This window comes from Rhipicephalus sanguineus, chromosome 1, assembly GCF_013339695.2.
Source record: "Rhipicephalus sanguineus isolate Rsan-2018 chromosome 1, BIME_Rsan_1.4, whole genome shotgun sequence".
Classification (NCBI taxonomy): Eukaryota; Metazoa; Arthropoda; class Arachnida; order Ixodida; family Ixodidae; genus Rhipicephalus; species Rhipicephalus sanguineus.
Window position 1 is genome coordinate 164,308,514 of NC_051176.1, and position 19,491 is coordinate 164,328,004.

Below are 19,491 nucleotides of genomic sequence, written 5' to 3' on the forward strand. Positions count from 1 at the left end.
GCAGTTTGGCGCAATTTTCGTCGATATTATCAGGATGGCGCGGTAAATACAATTTGGCGCACTTTGGCGCAGGAGTGGAATCACTGCAATTCCCAACTATCAGGGAATTCCCCCAACAGTGAGGCCTGAGTGCAACAGTGGTTGTCAAGTTTCCACCTATGCTTTTCGTGGCGGGTTGTGTCATTTGGTCCGAAGGGACCTACAAAAATTTTGAAGAAAAAAAGAAAAAGAGGGAAGGGCCGTTTGTAAGACACGCGTTCACCTGCCATTTCCTCATACAGAACATGCTGGTGCTGCCGCGCCTCCCAGAATCAGTGAAATTCCACACTTTGTTTGTAGATTAGGATATACTGTGTGTTACATAGATTTAATGCCGGGGAGCATTCATTGCCAAACGCCCTCAACTCTTTGTGTGTGCATGTTTTCTTGCTGTTGTTGTTTGTCATTTCTCTTGATACTGTACAAGCATTCCCCCCTCCTCCCCTCCCTCGCCGTTAGTGCATAGTATCACTCTTTTTGCTGCTGTTGTTGTTTGTCGTTTTCCTTGTTACTGCACAAGCACTTGTCCCACCTCTTGCTGCAAGTGAGCACATCTTCTTCTGTGGGCACAGTGGCCATTTTCTTGTTATTGTAAGAGAACTCTTTCTTCGCACCTCTCTTAGAGCAAACGTGTATAAATTCAGTGACTGTGCCTGCCAACTACTCTCTTGAAAAAGACCAGTCCCTGGTCGAAACGTCAAATAAACGTAATATTTTGTTTTTCGTTTCGTACGTGCGCCTGCACATCATATTGCTTATTTATATAACAGCAGCAGCCTGCTCACCCCCACAAAACGGGAGTTCTCTCATAACGAAAATAAAGAAAAAGCCTTATTTTCATAAAATTTATTGACTCCTTTTTTCAGAACATTGGTTGTTTTTGTCCTGTAAATAAATATTCTGATACAAATACCACATCCTTATTAAACACAAGAAGATGAAATGGGGGAAGCACGTGCAGCATACGTCCATGAACGTATGAACTTTGTACAACGTCATAATTAACATGGTGCCCACAAGGAAAATGAAACAGCCACAAAGCACAACGAACCAGAATATCTCGAGAGTCAATAAATAGCCTTGTAAAACAAAGACCTCATGTAATCAAAGCTTTTTTTTTTTAGAATGCAGTGGTGGGTGGTGGTGGTGGCGGTGAAACAATGGTAGTATGTACACACTGTGCCCAATTCACAGGCAGGTTGATGATCCAGCTATGAACGAAAAAAATAATATTATATATATATATATATATATATATAATAATGGTGCTGAACCTGGAATCTGGCTTTACTCTGTCAGCAATGTTACTGATCAGTCTAGGGTACACTGCTCTGACACGCACATACATACACAAAGCACAAAAATCATGCACACCATATGCCACTCATTTCCACACATCCCTCTAAAACGGCAAGGAAAGGCCCGAGTGTGCTTCCACAGTACCACAGATGTATCCTACACCAGTACCTATACATCCAACCCATTATTTCTAGTCCCTGGTTTCCCATCTGCAAAACTGGCAAGGGCTCTAAACAAGTGATTGAAAAAAAAGTTCAGCAACATTGTACATTAGGAAAGGCTGCATGTATAACACCTGCACCCAAATATATCATTTTTGCTAAGCCAATTCAACAGAAAAAACAACACTGAAAGCTACTTATGTGCAGCTTTCAAACATGGCAAGCAGAGCTCCCTCCATCACTCTTTGCAACTTAAAAAAAGAAATCATGAATGTTGTGGTTTAAAACGTCATTGTTAAGGATGCCCAAATAGCTTAGAACACCAACACGCTAGCGTATATTACTAGCAAAAAAATAAAACTTGTACAAGGTCCTTTTTGCCCTTGGCTGACTTGCCTAAATCCGGACAAAACGGGTCATAAATAAATAAAAAGTGCACCCACTAAGTCCAAAGCAAGATTTCATACTCTCAATGTAACTGTGCTATCAGGGAGGACTTCACAAGATAACACCAGGATAAATTAAACACAGTGCAGTCCAGTTATAGTGTTACACACATACCATCACTTATAAATCAGATGCTACACCACAAACTCTTGTAGCGACTACAAAACAAATAATATGTTCACATAAATACATACAACAGTGATAATAATCAAGGAGAACTAAAGGCTTATAATAGCATCCTCGATCAACTGTAGCAATGCTCACCGGACATCATCACCACACGGGGCACACCGAGAAAATCTGTGGTGGGCTCGCGTATAATCTTGGCAAGCAATATAAGTGAGCACTGCCTCAGTGCAATGAGCTTTTCTCTAGCCTGCCAAGTGTAAGGACATGATTATTGACATACCTCCAAGAAATGATGGTAAAAACATATCTGTCGACTCAACGTGTGAATCTTAAAGATTCTGCGGACACGATACTAGGCAGGGGTGGGGGATGAAATGCAGGTATTTTAAATATGGTTTCCCTTAAGTACAAACCTTTTGTTGTGGGACACAATCACACTGTAATTTATTAACTACGATTTACTTTTAAAACCAGCACAAAAGCAGCAGCAAACATGTTCACAGCAGAGACTGACAAGCAACATATTTACCGACGACAGTGACTTTGCAGCATAAGATTTTGACAGCTACAGGAACTCGTCAGAATGAACTTGCTTGAAGCAGGCATGGTGATCTTTCACCATCACAAGCCTTTCAAGGGTATGGTCAGAGAACGGTGAGAAACTTTTAAGGCAAACAAATTTTAGAGGAAAGTAAAATACCAGAAAAAGCACAAATTCATTAACATTTCAGAAAATTCAGGAGTTTGTAAGTATGAGAAAAAAGGAAAGAAAGAAGAAACAAACCAAATGTTAGTGCACTTGTGGAGGTAACAGTTGGGAACTCTGCCAACATACAAGGTAGCAGCACTGCTGCTGTTTACAGCTCCTTACTACACCAAGGAGCAATTAGGAAGGTCGCTTACACACCTTGGGGCACAGAATAGATTGCGGTCTAGCAGTACTGTTATTGCGTTACTACTTTCATTTTATTTCTCAGCCTCAGTATTCGTTGTGCACAAAACACAATGTGAAACTCTACTCATGCTGTTTTTTCTTCACAACTTGCCTCTATGATGCTCCTTAGCAAAGCATTGCACATCATACAAGTTTTGGCACACAACTTCAGGGTAGCCTGATTGAGGATGTTATTAAAAAAAAAAAAAAAAAGCAACATATAACTAGGGTGTTGAACTGGACTGAAAGCAGAACCGATACTGTCCCTGACTGCTTCTCCGGACATAACTTACAATTAGGATGCCTTTACGGCATGCACCATCACATGCCCAATAGAGCCAATGTACAACGACACCAGAGTTTTGGACGGTGCAATTTTTTGGCATCCGATTCTTAGCCTTTTTTTTTTTCCACGATTGCAGTTCCAAAACAGAATTAATCTGACTTGGCCTATCTCACTCGCTGCCAGCAGACTGGTAATATGGTTTGAACGCATAATTTGGGACAGATGCTGAGCACGTGCCGAAAGGTACAGGCACCTAGATTCAGGTGTTCAAAGTTTCAAATCTAGCCAGGTAGACATTGCAATGCATATGAAAGGAGCAGCATCCCTCTTATGATTAATTATTATTTGTCTCTCCACTGCACAATTAAAAGCTGGAACCAGTTTATTTCATCACTTGATTTGTCTATGTAGTTCCAACTACAAAGCTGCTTGATTATTGTCCGCAGTGTGTAGTAAAAAACTTCCTGTCACTTTTGCAAAACAATATCACACAATAATTTTTTAACATGAATTTTTTCACGTTCACATAATGAACAGCTCATTCTATTCACTTATTCGATACACCATTTACAATATTACGGCCAACATCTTAAGTGATGCGCAAGGCACAAAACATTAAACAATGCAGTTTTGCCACAATGTTCCTGCATCATGTACAGTAATGGTCAATATGAGCTACAACACGGTCCCAGCGGTGAAAGAGCTCCACACGACGACACCGGCAATGTTAAACTGCTGTACAAAATACCAGCAAACAAGTGTTTTCTTCAGCAATTTTTCGTATGTTGGTGTCGCAGTGTGATGTTGCCACCACTTCAACCATGGGAGCCATGTTATACAGCTCATATAAAGTGTGACTGTACATCGTCACAGACATTTGCTATCTTAGTTGCACTTAATGATATGTACAAGTGCATTCAGAATACATAAGGCTGGAAAACAAATAGCGCGAAAAAACGTGGGACTAGTAGAAGAAAGCAACAGGACAAGCGCATACTAACAACTGAACCTTTATTAAAAAAACGAATGTATTTATACCAAGCAAACCACACGTTCACCACGCACAAAACCCAAACCTCAGATGTGCGCATCCAGATACCCTATCTCAACTTTGTTCAAAGCAAGAGAAGGTTTAGCCACACAGTTGTCCTGTTGCTTTCTTTTACTAGTCCCACGTTTTTTCGCGCTATTTGTTTTCCAGAATGAATTACCAACTCGCCCAACAGTTTATCCTTCTGAGTTACATAAGGCTGGGCATTAAAAAAATTAATTCTCGGGCTTTACATGCCAAAGCCAAGATATAAGTAGCCATGCAATAGTGAGGGGCTTCCAATTAATTTTGTCCGCCCGGGAAGCTTCAACAGATACCTAAACCTAAATTTTTCTATTTCACCCTCATCAAAATGCAGCCACCGTGGTTAGCAATCAAACATGTGACCTCATGTTTAGTAGCACATCATAGCCACAAAGCTACCATGATAGAAGATTGCAAAATATTTAAATTTACATTAAGAGGAATAACATATCTGCTGCTGCAATGTTAAATTAAAATTAACCTAAAGATTGATTAATCTGCTTAAACACAGTTATGCCCCCTATGTGCCACTCAGGTCACCTCCAATCCTCGTAGACACTTACCATGTGTGGCCAATAATAAAGTGCAGTGCACTGAACCAATCCTGGAACCACTCTAGTTTGTATTTTTCCCAAACTGAATTGAAATAAGAGACAAATTGAAACCTAAACCACCCAAGCATTCTTTCCTAATTCGACACCCCAATTATAACACAAATAATGTGCAATGCAACAGTACGTGTGAGCTTTAATACAGGGGTTCTAAACTAGAGTGTTTGTATGGTCAACTACTATGTACAGTGCAACTCACTGTTAAATGGAACGCTTGAGCATAAAGCAAGGATTTTCTTTTTTTTTTTTTCTTGTTGGCATGTGTGGAATTGTTCGGCGTTGGAGCAGGTGAGATGCATTCTGGTACTGGTGCCTACACTACTGTCCAATGCATTGGCAAAGCTTCAGCCAGAACTTGAGGCTGGAGTACCCGCAAAGTGAAAACTAACACATTAGTGTGTTCCCCATAAAAGTGAACTGCACTGTGCACCAGATCAGGACCACAATTGTTGGAAACACGAAGTGTGTGGCCTTTTCAGTGCCAAAGTGCAGAGCAGACACACACGCACCCTTATGATGCAGCACCCTGCCTTATGTGCCCACTCTAATGACGCTGTTTAAACATTGCTGGGTAGCAGACTGAAGGTTACTGAATAACCAGCTACAATGACCAGATTGTGTGATTTTGTGAATACCCTTATAAATGAATCGCACTGTAGAAGCAGATGACAAATAAAGACCACCACATAAAAAGACTTCAGCAGGAGTAAAACACATGTTAAAAAGTAATAAAAGGCCAAGACAATGTCTGAAAATCCTTAAATAAACTACCTCTGGTTGCAATAGTAATTGATAGAACTATAAAACACTGTACATTGCGCTTTGGTGCACGTATCTGTGGTTACATGAAGTCCTGGCAATGCTAAGTGTTCTCCAATGTAGAACAGGGCTGGCATCTTGCACCTGTTTGGACTTTGTTTGGTTTTCAAACGTTTGCTTTCCACTCACTCAATTCGACAGAAGCCAAATTTTCAACCCCAACAGCTGGCTTTTGACCAAGCACAGGAGCCGAAAATGAACATTTCGAGGAGGTGGAGGAAAAAAAAAATGAATGTGTGCAAGATCCAGCCTGAGGTGGCTTGCCTTGCCTAACATTCTGCACAATAATAACAATAAAAAAATGAACACGGCCTGCTCAAAACTTCTCAAAATGTCTTTGCAAGGACACCAGTCTTCCCTCAACCTGATGCCACAAAGCATGTCAAATGTAAAACCTCTCCAATGGAGAAATAAAAGAAAGAAAAAAAGGAATAAAGACGACGGAGAAACATGCCACATATATACAGAATTAAGAGCAAGGTTGCTGTGTCAAGAAAAAGGCCTTCACAATTAGCATGCACACGTGCCAGTGAGTGGGAGCTGTCATGGAATCAGACTTGGCTGCCTTGATAGAACAGGTTTCAAAGGCAAGGTAGGCAAGCTTGCAAGGGGGTCAAAATGCCTGGCCTTGGATAATCAGCTGTCTTCCAGGACTTTGATGACACACTGCATGCTTTTTGTGGCTCGATTTCCAAGCACACCCTGGAATAAAAAAATATATAGAATGTCACATCAACACATCAGATGTTACAAAATTGCATATACAGTTAGAGCTTGATATAACAAACATCAATATAAAATATTTCTTGATATAATGCAGTATTAAACACTTTACAACTTTATGCCCATAGAACAATTATCAACCTCAATATAATGAGGCGCATTTATCTACAAATTCAATTTAACCAAGTTTCCCTGCTGCTGCAAAGGGAGACAAAGGCAATAAATTCAAACTTCTACTGATGCCAGTGACCACATGGCTGCGTTATGCATGGTTTTTGATAATTAATTTTTCAAACTGCGTGAGCCACCAAAGAGGAGCAGCATCTTTTTTGGCAGAGCTTGGGGGAAGAAAAGGGGGAACCCTAATGCTTCCCTCCTCGCTTCTAGAGCTGGGGAGAGATGGAGAGCATGCATGCAAGGATCCCAGAGCACTGTACTGTGCACTCTACAACTGGTGCAGTTCGTACTTCACGCCACCCAAGCCACACACAAATGTCCAATTTGGTGTTTTTGTTATTGCCATATGTTAAATGAGGAGCATCAGTAGCTGTATTGGTGGCAGTACTAAGGGGAGACGTGGCACTTTAAAACTTTTTTTTAGATTCTTGATCGATTTTGATGGAACTTGCAGAGTCTAAGAATGTTTGTGCGCTGATTTCAAATATGCAATTGCTTTTTTCCTATGATAAGTAGTTTCCAGGATATCACAAACACCTACTTCTTTGTTTAAGGCCTAATTAGCTAATTAACCAGAACCTGCACACTAATGTACAATCCACAGAATACATTGAGAATGTTTGTAGTGTGTTGTAAAGTATAAATCATTGCTTTAGCCCATTTCCAAGCAGAGTTGTGGGCTGTTGGACCCAATTTAAAAAATGCCCCAATTAATACTGAAAACAATACCTTGATTTAGAACATTTCCTTAAGAAAGCACTATAACAAAATTTGCCTTACGACACATCACATCTATTTATCTTAGAAGAGAAAAAGAAATCGTAATGATACCCCAGACAGAACAAGAGATATTGCTCCTCCATTACAGGAAGAGCATAAAAAATGGTTTGCTGTTTGCCCTCAATTTAAAGGGCAGGATGCACGGTTTTGGTTTATTAAAGTAAGATGTGGATAGAAGACGACGGTATGCAGCAATGAAAATTTGTAATTAGGTGCACAGTGATGTCAGGAACGTGAAGAGATGGCCAGCAAAAACTTGATTTTTTGGTTGATTTTCATTCCCTAAGTGCCACGTCCCCCATGTAAGAAGCTACCTTGATCGGCGAGAAAAAGGATGTCGCTGCCTGTTTAGAGATGTCACAGAGTTCACCCTCCATGATCCCGAAGCCGAAAAAAGCTGTTCTGGACACTGAAGAATAGGATCAATTCTGAGCACAAAGGCATTTGGAACTAATAATTGCTTTTACTGCAAACGAAAGTTTTTTTTCACTGAGTGCACTGCTACAAGTTTTCAAAAGCCAACAGATCCTTTTTTTTTTTTTTTGGCAGCTTGCAGATATCTGCCACACTGCTACTAACTCCATATTACTACGCAGGTGTTCTGTAATAAAACTGACCTACTTCTGTTGAACCAGTGCACAGCAGTGACCGAAATTTGTGACGCTGTAGCAAGTCTTGCTTGACTTTTTGGATGTGCACGCGATGCCGCAAAACAAAAAAACGTGGCTATGTTCATGGTGGCCATTGCTTTGAGGTTGGCACATGGCGCATTGCTTTCATGTGATTTCAGACCAAAGCTCTTTTGTTTCGGTGGTGTCCGACATGTTTAGATGGTGCCCACTCATCGGGCTAAGTGGGGAGCAAGTGGGTCGATTCAGTAAACGTAGCATTCAGTGTCATGCCACTCTGAGCAATACCCCAGCATCTGATGGCAAGTTGAGGTGGCAGAATGGGTGCAATGGATTTGCCTACACTGATTACCACATTAGGATGAACCTTCATATCCTTTGACTTTATGAGTGCTGCACAGCAGCTGTAAAAAGGACTTCGTTGGCACAGCATCACCTGGTCACCAGATCTCAGTTTCAACACAAATGACTTTTGCTTATGTTCTTGAAATATTTTTTTTTTCGTAATGCCATATTATTTGTATACTTTTGCGGTACTTCCCATATAAAAGCGAATCAGTCTGTGACTACTATATTTACTCGCATAATGATCCGAATCTCGTCAAAATTTGCTTTTTTTTTTCTTAGTTTCTGCATACTCACACCCCAAACTTGGCGCACAGCACCAATGACTTTTAAAAGTTCCTGCGAGCAAAAGCATGGCCTTCGAGATTTGTATTATGCAATGCGAAAATGGTATCTATGACGTATTTTAGAAATGCCACGTGCAGTTAGCAAACATAAGGGCTTTGTGATCTGTGTCAGTTGCCCAGAGCTGTCGTTTGTATCAGCTCATCATCATCATCATGAGAGGTGCTTCCATGCTTTCCGCGGTTTGATCGCTTTGTCACTTTGTAGTCATGTTTCTTGTGTTTGTGAGCCGTGCAAGTGCGCTGTGTATGTTTGGTTCTTTAATGCTATTAACTATTGGGGCTATAGATTCACATACAGTTATTACTAGCGGTGTGTGAATATTCGAACTTTAGAATATTTTTCGAATAGTGTTTGCTATTCAATTCGCACCGAAATATTACTATTTGAGCTGCCGTAAAATAAATATAAAGACGATAAATAAGCGTGCAGCGTGCTTGGTCTTGCGTTTTGAGGCGCCAACGTGCGAAATTGCTAGCCGTTTCCACCGGTTCTCCAAGCAGTTGTTGCTGCACGATGAGCTTGCCGGTGGGGTACGCTGCCTATGCGTAAAATGCCCATCCACGGTTCCGAGGAGCCAGTGGGCGATGCTATTCGTTGCATGCGACGAAACACATTGCGGCTTCTTCGCTTTCGCATGTCTGCTAGCACAATGTTCTTGCCCGCAAAGTTCCAATTCATCTTGTACTTCGGCGCCGTGAGCGCAGTTAGGCATAGCCACGACACCGAGCAGCAAGTGATGTGCGTGGCCACGGTACCCGATGTTTCAAAGTACGTCATGCTCGATCGCAAGTATGAAGAGTCGTCCCGCGATGGTCTTCGTCGCGAGGTGCGAAATGCTGATAAGCAGAGCAGTTGGTCCCAGACGCACATCTGCGATGTTCGTGACGAGCACGGTGCACTATCGTAATCTGATTCTTGAGCTTCTGCTTGCACCTGGCAAACTAAAGCGTAATTATATTCTAAATGATCGTTGACCCGTGAACACAGAACGAGTGCGAACGTGTCACTAAGTAGCGCGATTTTAGACAGCCGTGACCTCGCGATGTTCAAGCAGTAGACGACACTCTCCCGGAGTGAGTATCGGACCAATGGCGAGGCGTGCTGGCGCAACATGGCGGATGCAGCCAATCGAAGGCCTTGAAATGAACTTCAAACATTTGCTTTTTGTACCCTTTTTCTGAATGGAGGGCCTAGCTGAAGCAGGAAATTTGAAGATGGAGAAATGCTCTTTCCGACGAGCCCAAAATGGCAGCGTCCGGTTGAGCCGTTACAAAGCTATAATTTCTTTTAACGCAGTTTCTTTTTTTTTTGCGATTTCCACAATAATTTTGGCCTTCTCAGTAAGCACAACAAATTTCCTACTGCACTTCTACGTAGTTTTCAGTGAAGATATTTTGGAATCAGAAAAATGGTTACAGAAACTGAAAATGATTTTCGAAAATAGATTTATTTCTTATTTCTTGCAATATAAAAGCCGCATTCCCTCTTAGGAATATAAATCTGTTCTTTGACCATGTTTGTGACTTGTAATTGTTCCTGTCTCGTAAGAATATACTTAGGGATCCTCTGCAACTTTTTTCTGTAATTTCGCTTCGAAGTATTCGAAAAATATTTGAGAAATATTAGAAAATCATTTGATTCGATTCGCACTCAATCTTTATTATTCGAATTCGCTTCGCACCCAAAATTTTGCTATTCGCATAGCTCTAGTTATTATAGTTCTGTGGAAGATGGCATTCTCATCTCTTCGGTTGTAACCAGCAACATCTTGGCTGAGTGCGCCTGTGTGTGTAGTTACAGTAGCGTGTACTAGAATAGCTATGATTACTAGAGTGCAGTGGTGAAGTTTAGCAGGAGGTGAAGCGAAGAGCCCATTTTCGGATGATCGCTTTCAGAGGTACTTTCAGTGCTTTTGCGACGTGTCTGGCTGTCTGCGGGCCACAGTGGTATTGCACTGGACCAACTATGCATGTACCAGGCAATGCTGCACGGTTTTTTCTAGCAGAAGAATTTACTTTCTGTGGGACTGTAACGATTCCCTCAGCGATGACACTGCCGCACCCGACAATGCATCTTGCGGTGACGGCAGTGAGAACTCACTCTGAGTAAAAGTGAGAGGCCAGTTATAGAATGGGAGAAAAATAAAATGGCAGTGTGCAACTGATGTAGCACCTACATAATATTTTTTCCCCCCCCATTATGTTAGCTTACCCAGCGTAATGATCCCACCCCTAAATTTGCCTCGATCTTTATGAAAAAAAAAAAAAAATCACGGACATGTCGAAGGTCATAGTAGTTGGTTGAGTCAAACTGCCATGTTCGGTTTTTTCCCTGGCTACTTCCGGCAAACTGCAGACTGCCAAAGCCAGAGCCAGCCAGAGCGCATTCATTTCTAACCCTTTGAGGGTTTACGCCGTACATGTACGGCATAAACTAACAGGCACCAAAGGGTTTTCGCTGTACAAGTGTGACATTGCCTGGATGTTTAAAACGTGTGCTTTTTTTGATCATTTCTCTTGCTTGGCATGTGCTGCCACATTTCAGGAATACATGGAATTTCTTTCATGTGCCGATGTCTCTCCGTTTTTGTTTTTTTTTGCAAAGCGGCGCGCCAGCTTTCACTTGCGCATCCAAGCACGCGTGCGCAGTGTGGCTGGCTTCGGTTTCGTCCTTCAGGTGGTTATCGCTTCTCGTGCCCACAAAGTTGATGGTTGTCTGGTTTCTAATCTCTCAAAGGGTGACCGCTTGTTACTCTTTCGCCTATTACCGTATTTACTCGCATAATAGGCGCACCCCTAGTTTGGTCGCGGAAAATTCGATTGTTTTTAATTCCGCGCATAATAGGCGCACCCTGAAACGATTCTACCCCCCAGCAGTACAGTTGGAACGCGGTCCCCGTACCCTGAAGAAAAAAAGAAGGCAAATCGACGAGCAAATAAAAAAAATTCGAAGTGCAACGACCTAACCAACGTGTTTGTCGAAATAAAACTTGAAAAAAAAAAAAAAGTGTCCATGAGCGAAAAAAAAAAAAAAAATGGCTGTTCCATCAATTACTGATACAGTACCCCCCAAATCTCCGCGCTTTTTGGAGGTCACGTGTACAACGCCGGGGGCTCGATCACCATCACCACCATCAGAGAAAAAGAAAGAACGCCATTTTGCAAGCGGTGTGCGCATGTTGTGGTCGTGTATTCAACTTTGGTTCCACCATGGGGAAGTACACGAGCTACACGGCTGGATTTAAACTGAAGGCAGTGCAGTACGCGCTGGAGCACGGCAACCGGGCTGCAAGCAGGCATTTCAGTGTTGGAGAAACCAGTATTCGGTACTGGAGGGATCAAGAAGAAAAACTTAAGGCGACGAAGAAGACACGACGGGCTTTCCGCGGTGCCAAGACCGGCAGGTATCCGAACGTCGAAGAGCAACTGGTCCGGCATATACGGGAGCTACGACAAGACGGCTGTGCTGTGTCATTGGATATTGTGCAGACTGAGGCGCGCAGAATAGCCCGAGCACAGGGCATCGAAGCAAAAGAGTTCAAAGCCAGCTCCGGATGGACAACTCGTTTCATGCGGCGCCATGGCCTCGCACTGCGAAGGCGGACCACCTTGTGCCAGCGCTTGCCCGCAGCATATGAGGACAAAGTGGTGGACTTTCACCGTTTTGTTATAAAGCTCTGACAACAGAAAGACTTCATTTTGTGCCAGATCGGCAACGCTGATCAGACACCCCTTTGCTTTGATATGCCGCGGAACACGACAGTGGAGGAGAAAGGTGCACGGAGCGTCATCTTCAGAACGTCTGGCGCTGATAAACAACGATGCACTGTAAAGCTGGCGGTGACAGTGGATGGGCGCAAGCTACCGCCTTACGTTATTTTTAAACGTAAGACGCTCCCAAAGGCAAATTTCCCTCAAGGCATCTACGTCAGAGTCCAGGAAAAAGGCTGGATGAGCGCGGAACTCATGGTGGATTGGGTGAAAACAGTCTGGGGTCGGCGGCCGGGTGGTCTGTTGTTCCCGTCCATGCTTGTCCTGGACAGTTTTCGTGGGCACCTAGTAGACCGCGTACGAGATGAGCTAAAGGAGCTGCGCACAGATCTGGCAGTGATTCCGGGCGGCCTCACATCGATACTGCAGCCTTTGGACGTGTCCTTGAATAAACCTTTCAAGGACAATGTTCGAAAACTGTACACCACCTGGATGGCTGGAGGACAACATCAGCTGACTCCAGATGGTAAGATTAAGAGGCCGCCTGTGGAAATGCTGTGCGCTTGGATCGTGGAAGCGTGGCAGGCGATCTCCGACGAAGTCGTCAGGAAAAGCTTCAAGAAGACGGGTATCTCGAACGCACTGGATGCGAGTGAGGATGACATGTTGTGGGGTGCGGATGATTCGGACACCGAAAACGAATCCCCGCTCGGCGAGGATGAATGTGTGATCTCCGACTCGGACTCCGAATAGGGAAAAGGAGGAACACCTACGACTTTTGTGTAAATAAATTTTACGTGTGTGTGTGCAGTTGACGGCTCTTGCTTGTTCATTAAAAGGTACGTAGGTATGTTTGTTTTATGCTGAATTAATTGGTAAACGATAAAGTCACCTTTTACTTGACAAATGTGCAGATTTAAAGCGCGGGAACCGAGTCGAAAAAATTTTCGAAAATTTTACCCCGCGTAATTGGCGCACCCCTAACTTCGAGCCGGATTTTCTGAAAAAAAATTGCGCCTATTATGCGAGTAAATACGGTAATCCCCGAGGGATGATTACATCTGTTTCCGTGCGGTGCTAAATTACACAAACGATGCCGCCATGGTTGCGTTTCCTGTTTCGGGGACTCGGAAAAACGAACTCAGTCTCGTTGGCAATAAGACAAAGGATTATTATAGCTTTTTCACTCGTTTTGCTTTCCGGACGGGCACACAACCATACAGCTTTCTTCCGTGTGCTCACTCACACTGTTCGCTTACGTTATGGAAGTGCGCGCCGGTTGCTCTGCTGCTAGTGAGACGAGTGGCCTGGGGTTCGAACATTTGCCTAGATATGCAGACATTAAGCCATGTATGATCTATAGAATACCGCTGAACTGGCGCGAGCATATTCTAATGAAGTATTCTAAATGAAGTAGTGTCCCCTTGCAGACGAACATTAAATATTTGTTTGGCTTATCAAAGCACACAGGAACATTACAAGAGAAACACAGATCTAGAAACTGTTCAGCTTTTCAGTTCAACACTGTATCTACGTATCCGCTAGCTGAAACTTTGAAAAAGATATTTAGATGCAATGAAAAAAAAAATCATAGTTTTAGTGAATTCCACAACTGGCTTCGCAGTTAGGCTACACAGTAAAATCTATGTTATAACATGGATTTTCCTTATTTGCAGGGGTGAGACAGCTGAAACTGAATTGGGAGCAGTTTTTGGAGCAGCAAAATTTCTATTTTGGAGCAGAAGAACCTCGATTTGGAGCAGTTAGCGGCATTTAATATGTCGTCCTAAGAGCTTGAAAAAACAAATTTGTAGAGACTTGGGGGGACAAGCAAATATTTTAATTGGCTTAGAATACACATAACAGTGAAAGAGCCTTTAGAGGAAGATTTTTTAACAGATTATCACCAGGTATGAACTACCCTACCTTTTTACATACCACGCGACGTAGTTTCTCGCCCGTGTAACAAACATATCTTGATGCGTGCTACCACAGTATTAACACTGCCTGTTCTCTTTTCTTTAATATCGAAGGCTATCGCCATTGATGTAGAACTCCCGATATTACATAAACTTGCTATCCCCCCCTCCCTGGGCCGCTCTGCGAGTCGCGTAAAGCGCCCGCCCAGCATGCACTGCATGCTTCATGCACCGCGCACCGTAAGCAATGTGTTCACACAAACGCAGCACCGGACGTACAGAGGCCTGGTTTATTTTTTGCAAAACAAAAAAGGAGGCATGCCAGTCGCACAGCGAAACAGTCGTCGACCGATACGTCGGGCGTAAAGTTAAGCTTAAATGCTCGTGTAGCCCACAGCCGGCACGAAGCGACGCCTCTTACGCGTATCAAAGTGCTCGTTGCGCGTTTTGATCACAAAATCTACAAAAACCAGCGGCAAATCACTGTGTATGAAAACTGTGCCATGTGAACACCGACGCGCCATGAGCCACGAATAAAGCGCTGAGGTGCTTGTTAATGTCGTGTGAACTGGTTTCAACGCTCACGAGCATGAATTACCAGTGCTGCGCGCGTTCTGTCACCATGGGTCCGCAAATCGCGTAAGTATCATGGCGTGCACTAGACGACGAGTCTTTACTGCTGCTACCACGTGGGTCTCTTGCTACCTGCAGACACCCGATGTGCGGATGCGGCGTGCGATGACTTCGTTAAATACAAAATGCAATGCAAATTTGCCCGTCCAAATAAAGAAATTCGTTGCTAATGGGGGTAAAACGGGAGCGGGTTGCATTCGTTCTGGCCGCTCCCGGAATCCAGTTTGAGAACCCATGCGCTAGAGCATTGCGGAGACACGTCGCATGCAGAAAGCTAGTTGATGCCATGTTCACGCCACAAGGTGCTTGCCGACGGCAAACATGCGTGTAGGTGACCAAACGCAGCTGCGTCGACACAAAAACCGCAGCGACCAGAGGTACACGCTACGCACAACAAAGAACCTGAGAGTCAACCCCACTATGCATGCTACTCGGTAGTTTTCGCTAAGTGCCAGTACACACAGCCTAGTGAGTAGAAGCAGCATGTTCGGGGCAAGGCAGCACACTTTTGCGGGGTCACACATATTGACAAGTCCAGAGGCAATTATGGCGGCACCATGGGAGCCTTCATTAGAAAGATGCATAGAAGAAACACGCTTGGGCTCGTTTATATGTTCTGCGAATGCATTATTTTCTTAGTATTCCTGGCACTGGTTGGAAAATCATGTCAACTCAGCCTTTTTTCCCCCACTAAAGCTGACCTGGGCATCAAAATTCTCTTGAGGCTGTTTTGAAGCAGTTAGGCGCAATTTTTGCGATTTTTATGCTTTTGAACCAGCTTGGCGCAGGAAAATGGGATCATATCAAAAATGCGCAATATGTGCAGCTGTCTCACCCCTGTCGTTTGCCTTATTTCTAATTTCTAATTTTGCCTTATTTCTAATTTCAATTTTCTAGATGAGAAAAGATTGTGTATGTGCATGCATGAAAGCAATGCCAGCAAAGACTGTTTGCAAGAGCGCCAGAAAATTCTCCATCAGCAATAGGCTCAATGGGAGACAAGACAACTTTCTGTTTAACAGTGATGACTGTAGATGCAGCAACAGTGGCAGCGAGAGCAATCACAGTAGGTAAACAGTGGTCGTGAATTCAGTAGATAATAAAGGTGCGAAATAAATTTTGGCTTGACTTTGCAAACATTGTGTGCTGCTCGTATACAGTCGATCCCGGATATATTGAACTCGAAGGGGACCGCGAAATAGTTCGATATATCGATAATTCAAAATACGAAATATGCGTATTTAAGGCTTTAATTAAAGCACTGCAGGCCTCGACACAGTTTTCCGAAATTGTAAAAAGCGTGAACATAACGATTCGCTCACATATGCTAAAGAACAAGGTGAGAACTTCTTTTGCAAGGTAGCGCACTTTATTTCGCATGCAAATAGTCCATAAACTTGTCTTGCTTCTTGCGCGCCGTTTTCCGCAGCACCGGCAACGTCAGCTACAATGTCGGCATCGATGCAATCAGAAACAGCTACATCGTTATCTGCACCGATAAGGTCACTCGCTGTGCTCCCGTCCGATACGGCGCCCGTTTCCCTGATGCACCGTACGCCGTAGTCTGCGGTCATGACGCACCCAAAGTCGTCACCTGGCACCAAGGCACGTAAGGAAACAGTGCACGACGGCGCTTTACTTGACGTTGTTCCAAGAACCGGTCATAATGTTTATCGCTACCAGCGGGACAGTGTTTAGTTCGACTCTCGAATACCGATTCATCAAGAACAAAGCGCGAAGTACACGCTGCACAAAGGAACATTTCACCACCGTCGACATGTTGGCGATACCGATGGCACTTGTGGCTTTGCAGAAGGCAGCCACTATTTTGGCGAGAAATGCGAAAAAAAGCGTAGCCTCTGAGATCAGCATTTTAAAACCGAGAACACTAGAAATACGCCACGAGGTTGCGGATCTTGAAGGCCATGCTTTGCGGGCCCGCATGCCATCGTGCGCGAAGAGACAAGGAAGGGAGTGCAAACATTACAACAAGACTGCGAAGTCACTTCGAATTCTCACTTTGGTGCCCTCGGCAATCAGCCTCTTCGAAAAACACTAGCCCATGCGTTAAAACTTGCGTATTGCGCGTCAATATACTGGTGAACTGACAAGCGCTGCGCAACGAACTAGAGCAACACAATTTTGTCACCTGCGCGCGACGAGGGACTAACGCGGCCGAAAAATGATCAATAGTTGTTAGGAAAGATGCACTTTCTGGGCTTCGGCGCGGGGCAGCGTTCGATATAGCGGATGTTTCGCTGTGCGGGGGTTCGATATACGTGCACACCAGCCCCATACTTTTGCATGGGAAATTCAAGGGGATTTCTCAACTGTTCGATATAGCCAATAATTCGATATATCCGAGTTCGATATATCCAGGATCGACTGTAATACCATGATAGAGAGAGAGAAAGGAGAAAGGCAGGGGAGAAATGCAGGGAAGTGACTTTTGGTGTTTTGAAGCAGTTGTTAGAGCAAGAAAAATAAGTGGTTTCAATCAATAACCGACTGCCCATGTGCATGCCATTAATATGACAAAGATAAAGCAATGTATTCTAAAAAAACATTTGCATTCTTTTAATCATGTAACATATTGACTGAATTTACTAAAGAACACAAAACTGAACACATTTCAGGACCCCTCAACATTTTCAAAATGCTCTTCTTTTGCATATGATTCGTTAACATTATCATAGTGAAGCAGTTTATCACAGTACCACAGTAAAATGTTACAAGGTGCAACATAATAAAATGAATCACTTTAATAAAAAAAAAATTAAGTTACCAAAACAAACGGTGAAATGTAGTGGACACTTAAGTGAAACAAATTAAACTCGGATGAATACACCACTGTCACACTGCAAAAATGAAAGCTCCGATTTTGAAAACTGCGTACACTCTATCGGCCCCACCAACTTGGGCTGTTAAACTAATCTTTTCTTATTTTTGTAATACGACATGAATTAATGGGGGTTATGAAATGTTGAATGCACCAACCTAACTGTATTCATGCATATGGGTCTACTGTAGCACTGTTCATTTAGTTAAGATACAAAACGGCAAGGCTACATACAGCCCAATATGGTGGCAGCGAAATCCATCCGTAAAATACAGTGAAACATCGGTAATTTGTACTCTGCTAATTGGGAATTTCGGATAATTTGTATTATTTGCGCGGTCCCAAATTTTTACATGTAAATTTAACCAGACAATTGGTGCGGCCTTCTGCCCCTTCCCGGTTAATTGGCACACTTGGCCGCGACTTCCGAGATATGCAAAGGATGTTGCGAATCTCGGAGACTGTAACTAAAACATACACATTTTTTTTTATGTATGGATCTCGAAGGCCATGCTTCTTTTTTTTACCGGGAATACGTCGTAGACGCCATGTTTGAGCAATTGCCAGACGACGATGCATGCAGTTGCGATTATGATCATCATCTTCTCAACAGCAATGTTAGCCCCTCTAGCGAAGTGAATATTTTGTGGAGTCTTTGTGTCATTTGGATGTCGCTGGCGAGCATTGTGCGATTCGGTGCGACTGCTCTGTTTGTCTCCTGTCTCCGCTTGAGTGTCTTCCCTGTGAATTGGTTGACTGAGGTGTGCTTGGAAGGAAGATGCTGAAGTACAAGAGCTTGTCCCAGCACGAAAAGGTGTGCTTAACTGAAGAGGCCAGCAAGTCGACGGCATCGAAAACGGCTCTCGCCGAAAAGCACCACGTGCCTCTGTCAATGCTGTGCAACATCATCAAGAATAAGGAAAAAATTCTCGATGTTTACAGCAAGACGCACTCGTCAAAGCGTACACGAGTACACCCGCCTACGTACGCAGACGTTGAAGCAGTTCTGATCGACTGGCTGCAGAAAGCCAACGCAGCACACCTTCCTGTCAATCGGACCATATTGCGTGAGAAGGCCAACCAGCTGGCGCTGCAACTTGGACATTCTGAGTTTAAATGCAGCAATGGGTGGTTTTGCCGATTTAAGGAGCGCAACAACCTGGCATTCGTGACTGTTTGTGGTGAGAGTGGCAGCGCGGATCAGTCTGTTGTCAACGGCTGGAAGCAGCACACCTTGGCTCCACTACTCGCCAAGTACGAAGCAGCGGATGTTTACCACCTTGATGAAGCTGCTCTATTCTACAAAATGTTGCCTACGAAGACGTTCGCTTTGAAAAAGGCAGACATTAAGGGGCGGAAACAGAACAAAGACAGAATCACTGTTTTGTTTGGTGCAAGCATGTGCGGTGAGCATAAGCTGCCACTGCTTGTTATTGGGAAGAGAGAAAAGACTCGTTGTTTCAAAAATGCACGATTGCCATCCAAGGATGACCTGATCTATAAAAACAACAAGAAAGCTTGGATGATGGCTGCACTCTTTGAAGAATACATGCGGCACCTTGACCGCAAGTTTGTGGCCGCAGGGCGC

The 19,491-nt window shown here is 43.6% G+C and overlaps 1 protein-coding gene across 1 annotated transcript in view; it reads right to left on the minus strand.

The window, feature by feature from the left end:
- Nucleotides 1-870: 870 nt before the first annotated feature.
- LOC119401525 (wings apart-like protein homolog) overlaps nucleotides 871-19,491 on the minus strand; it is a 124,436-nt gene continuing 105,815 nt past the window's right edge. The window contains exon 18 of the mRNA XM_037668410.2: nucleotides 871-6,502. Within this exon, the coding sequence (XP_037524338.1) occupies nucleotides 6,437-6,502 (66 nt within the window). The 3' untranslated portion in view covers nucleotides 871-6,436. The remainder of the gene's footprint in view (nucleotides 6,503-19,491) is intronic.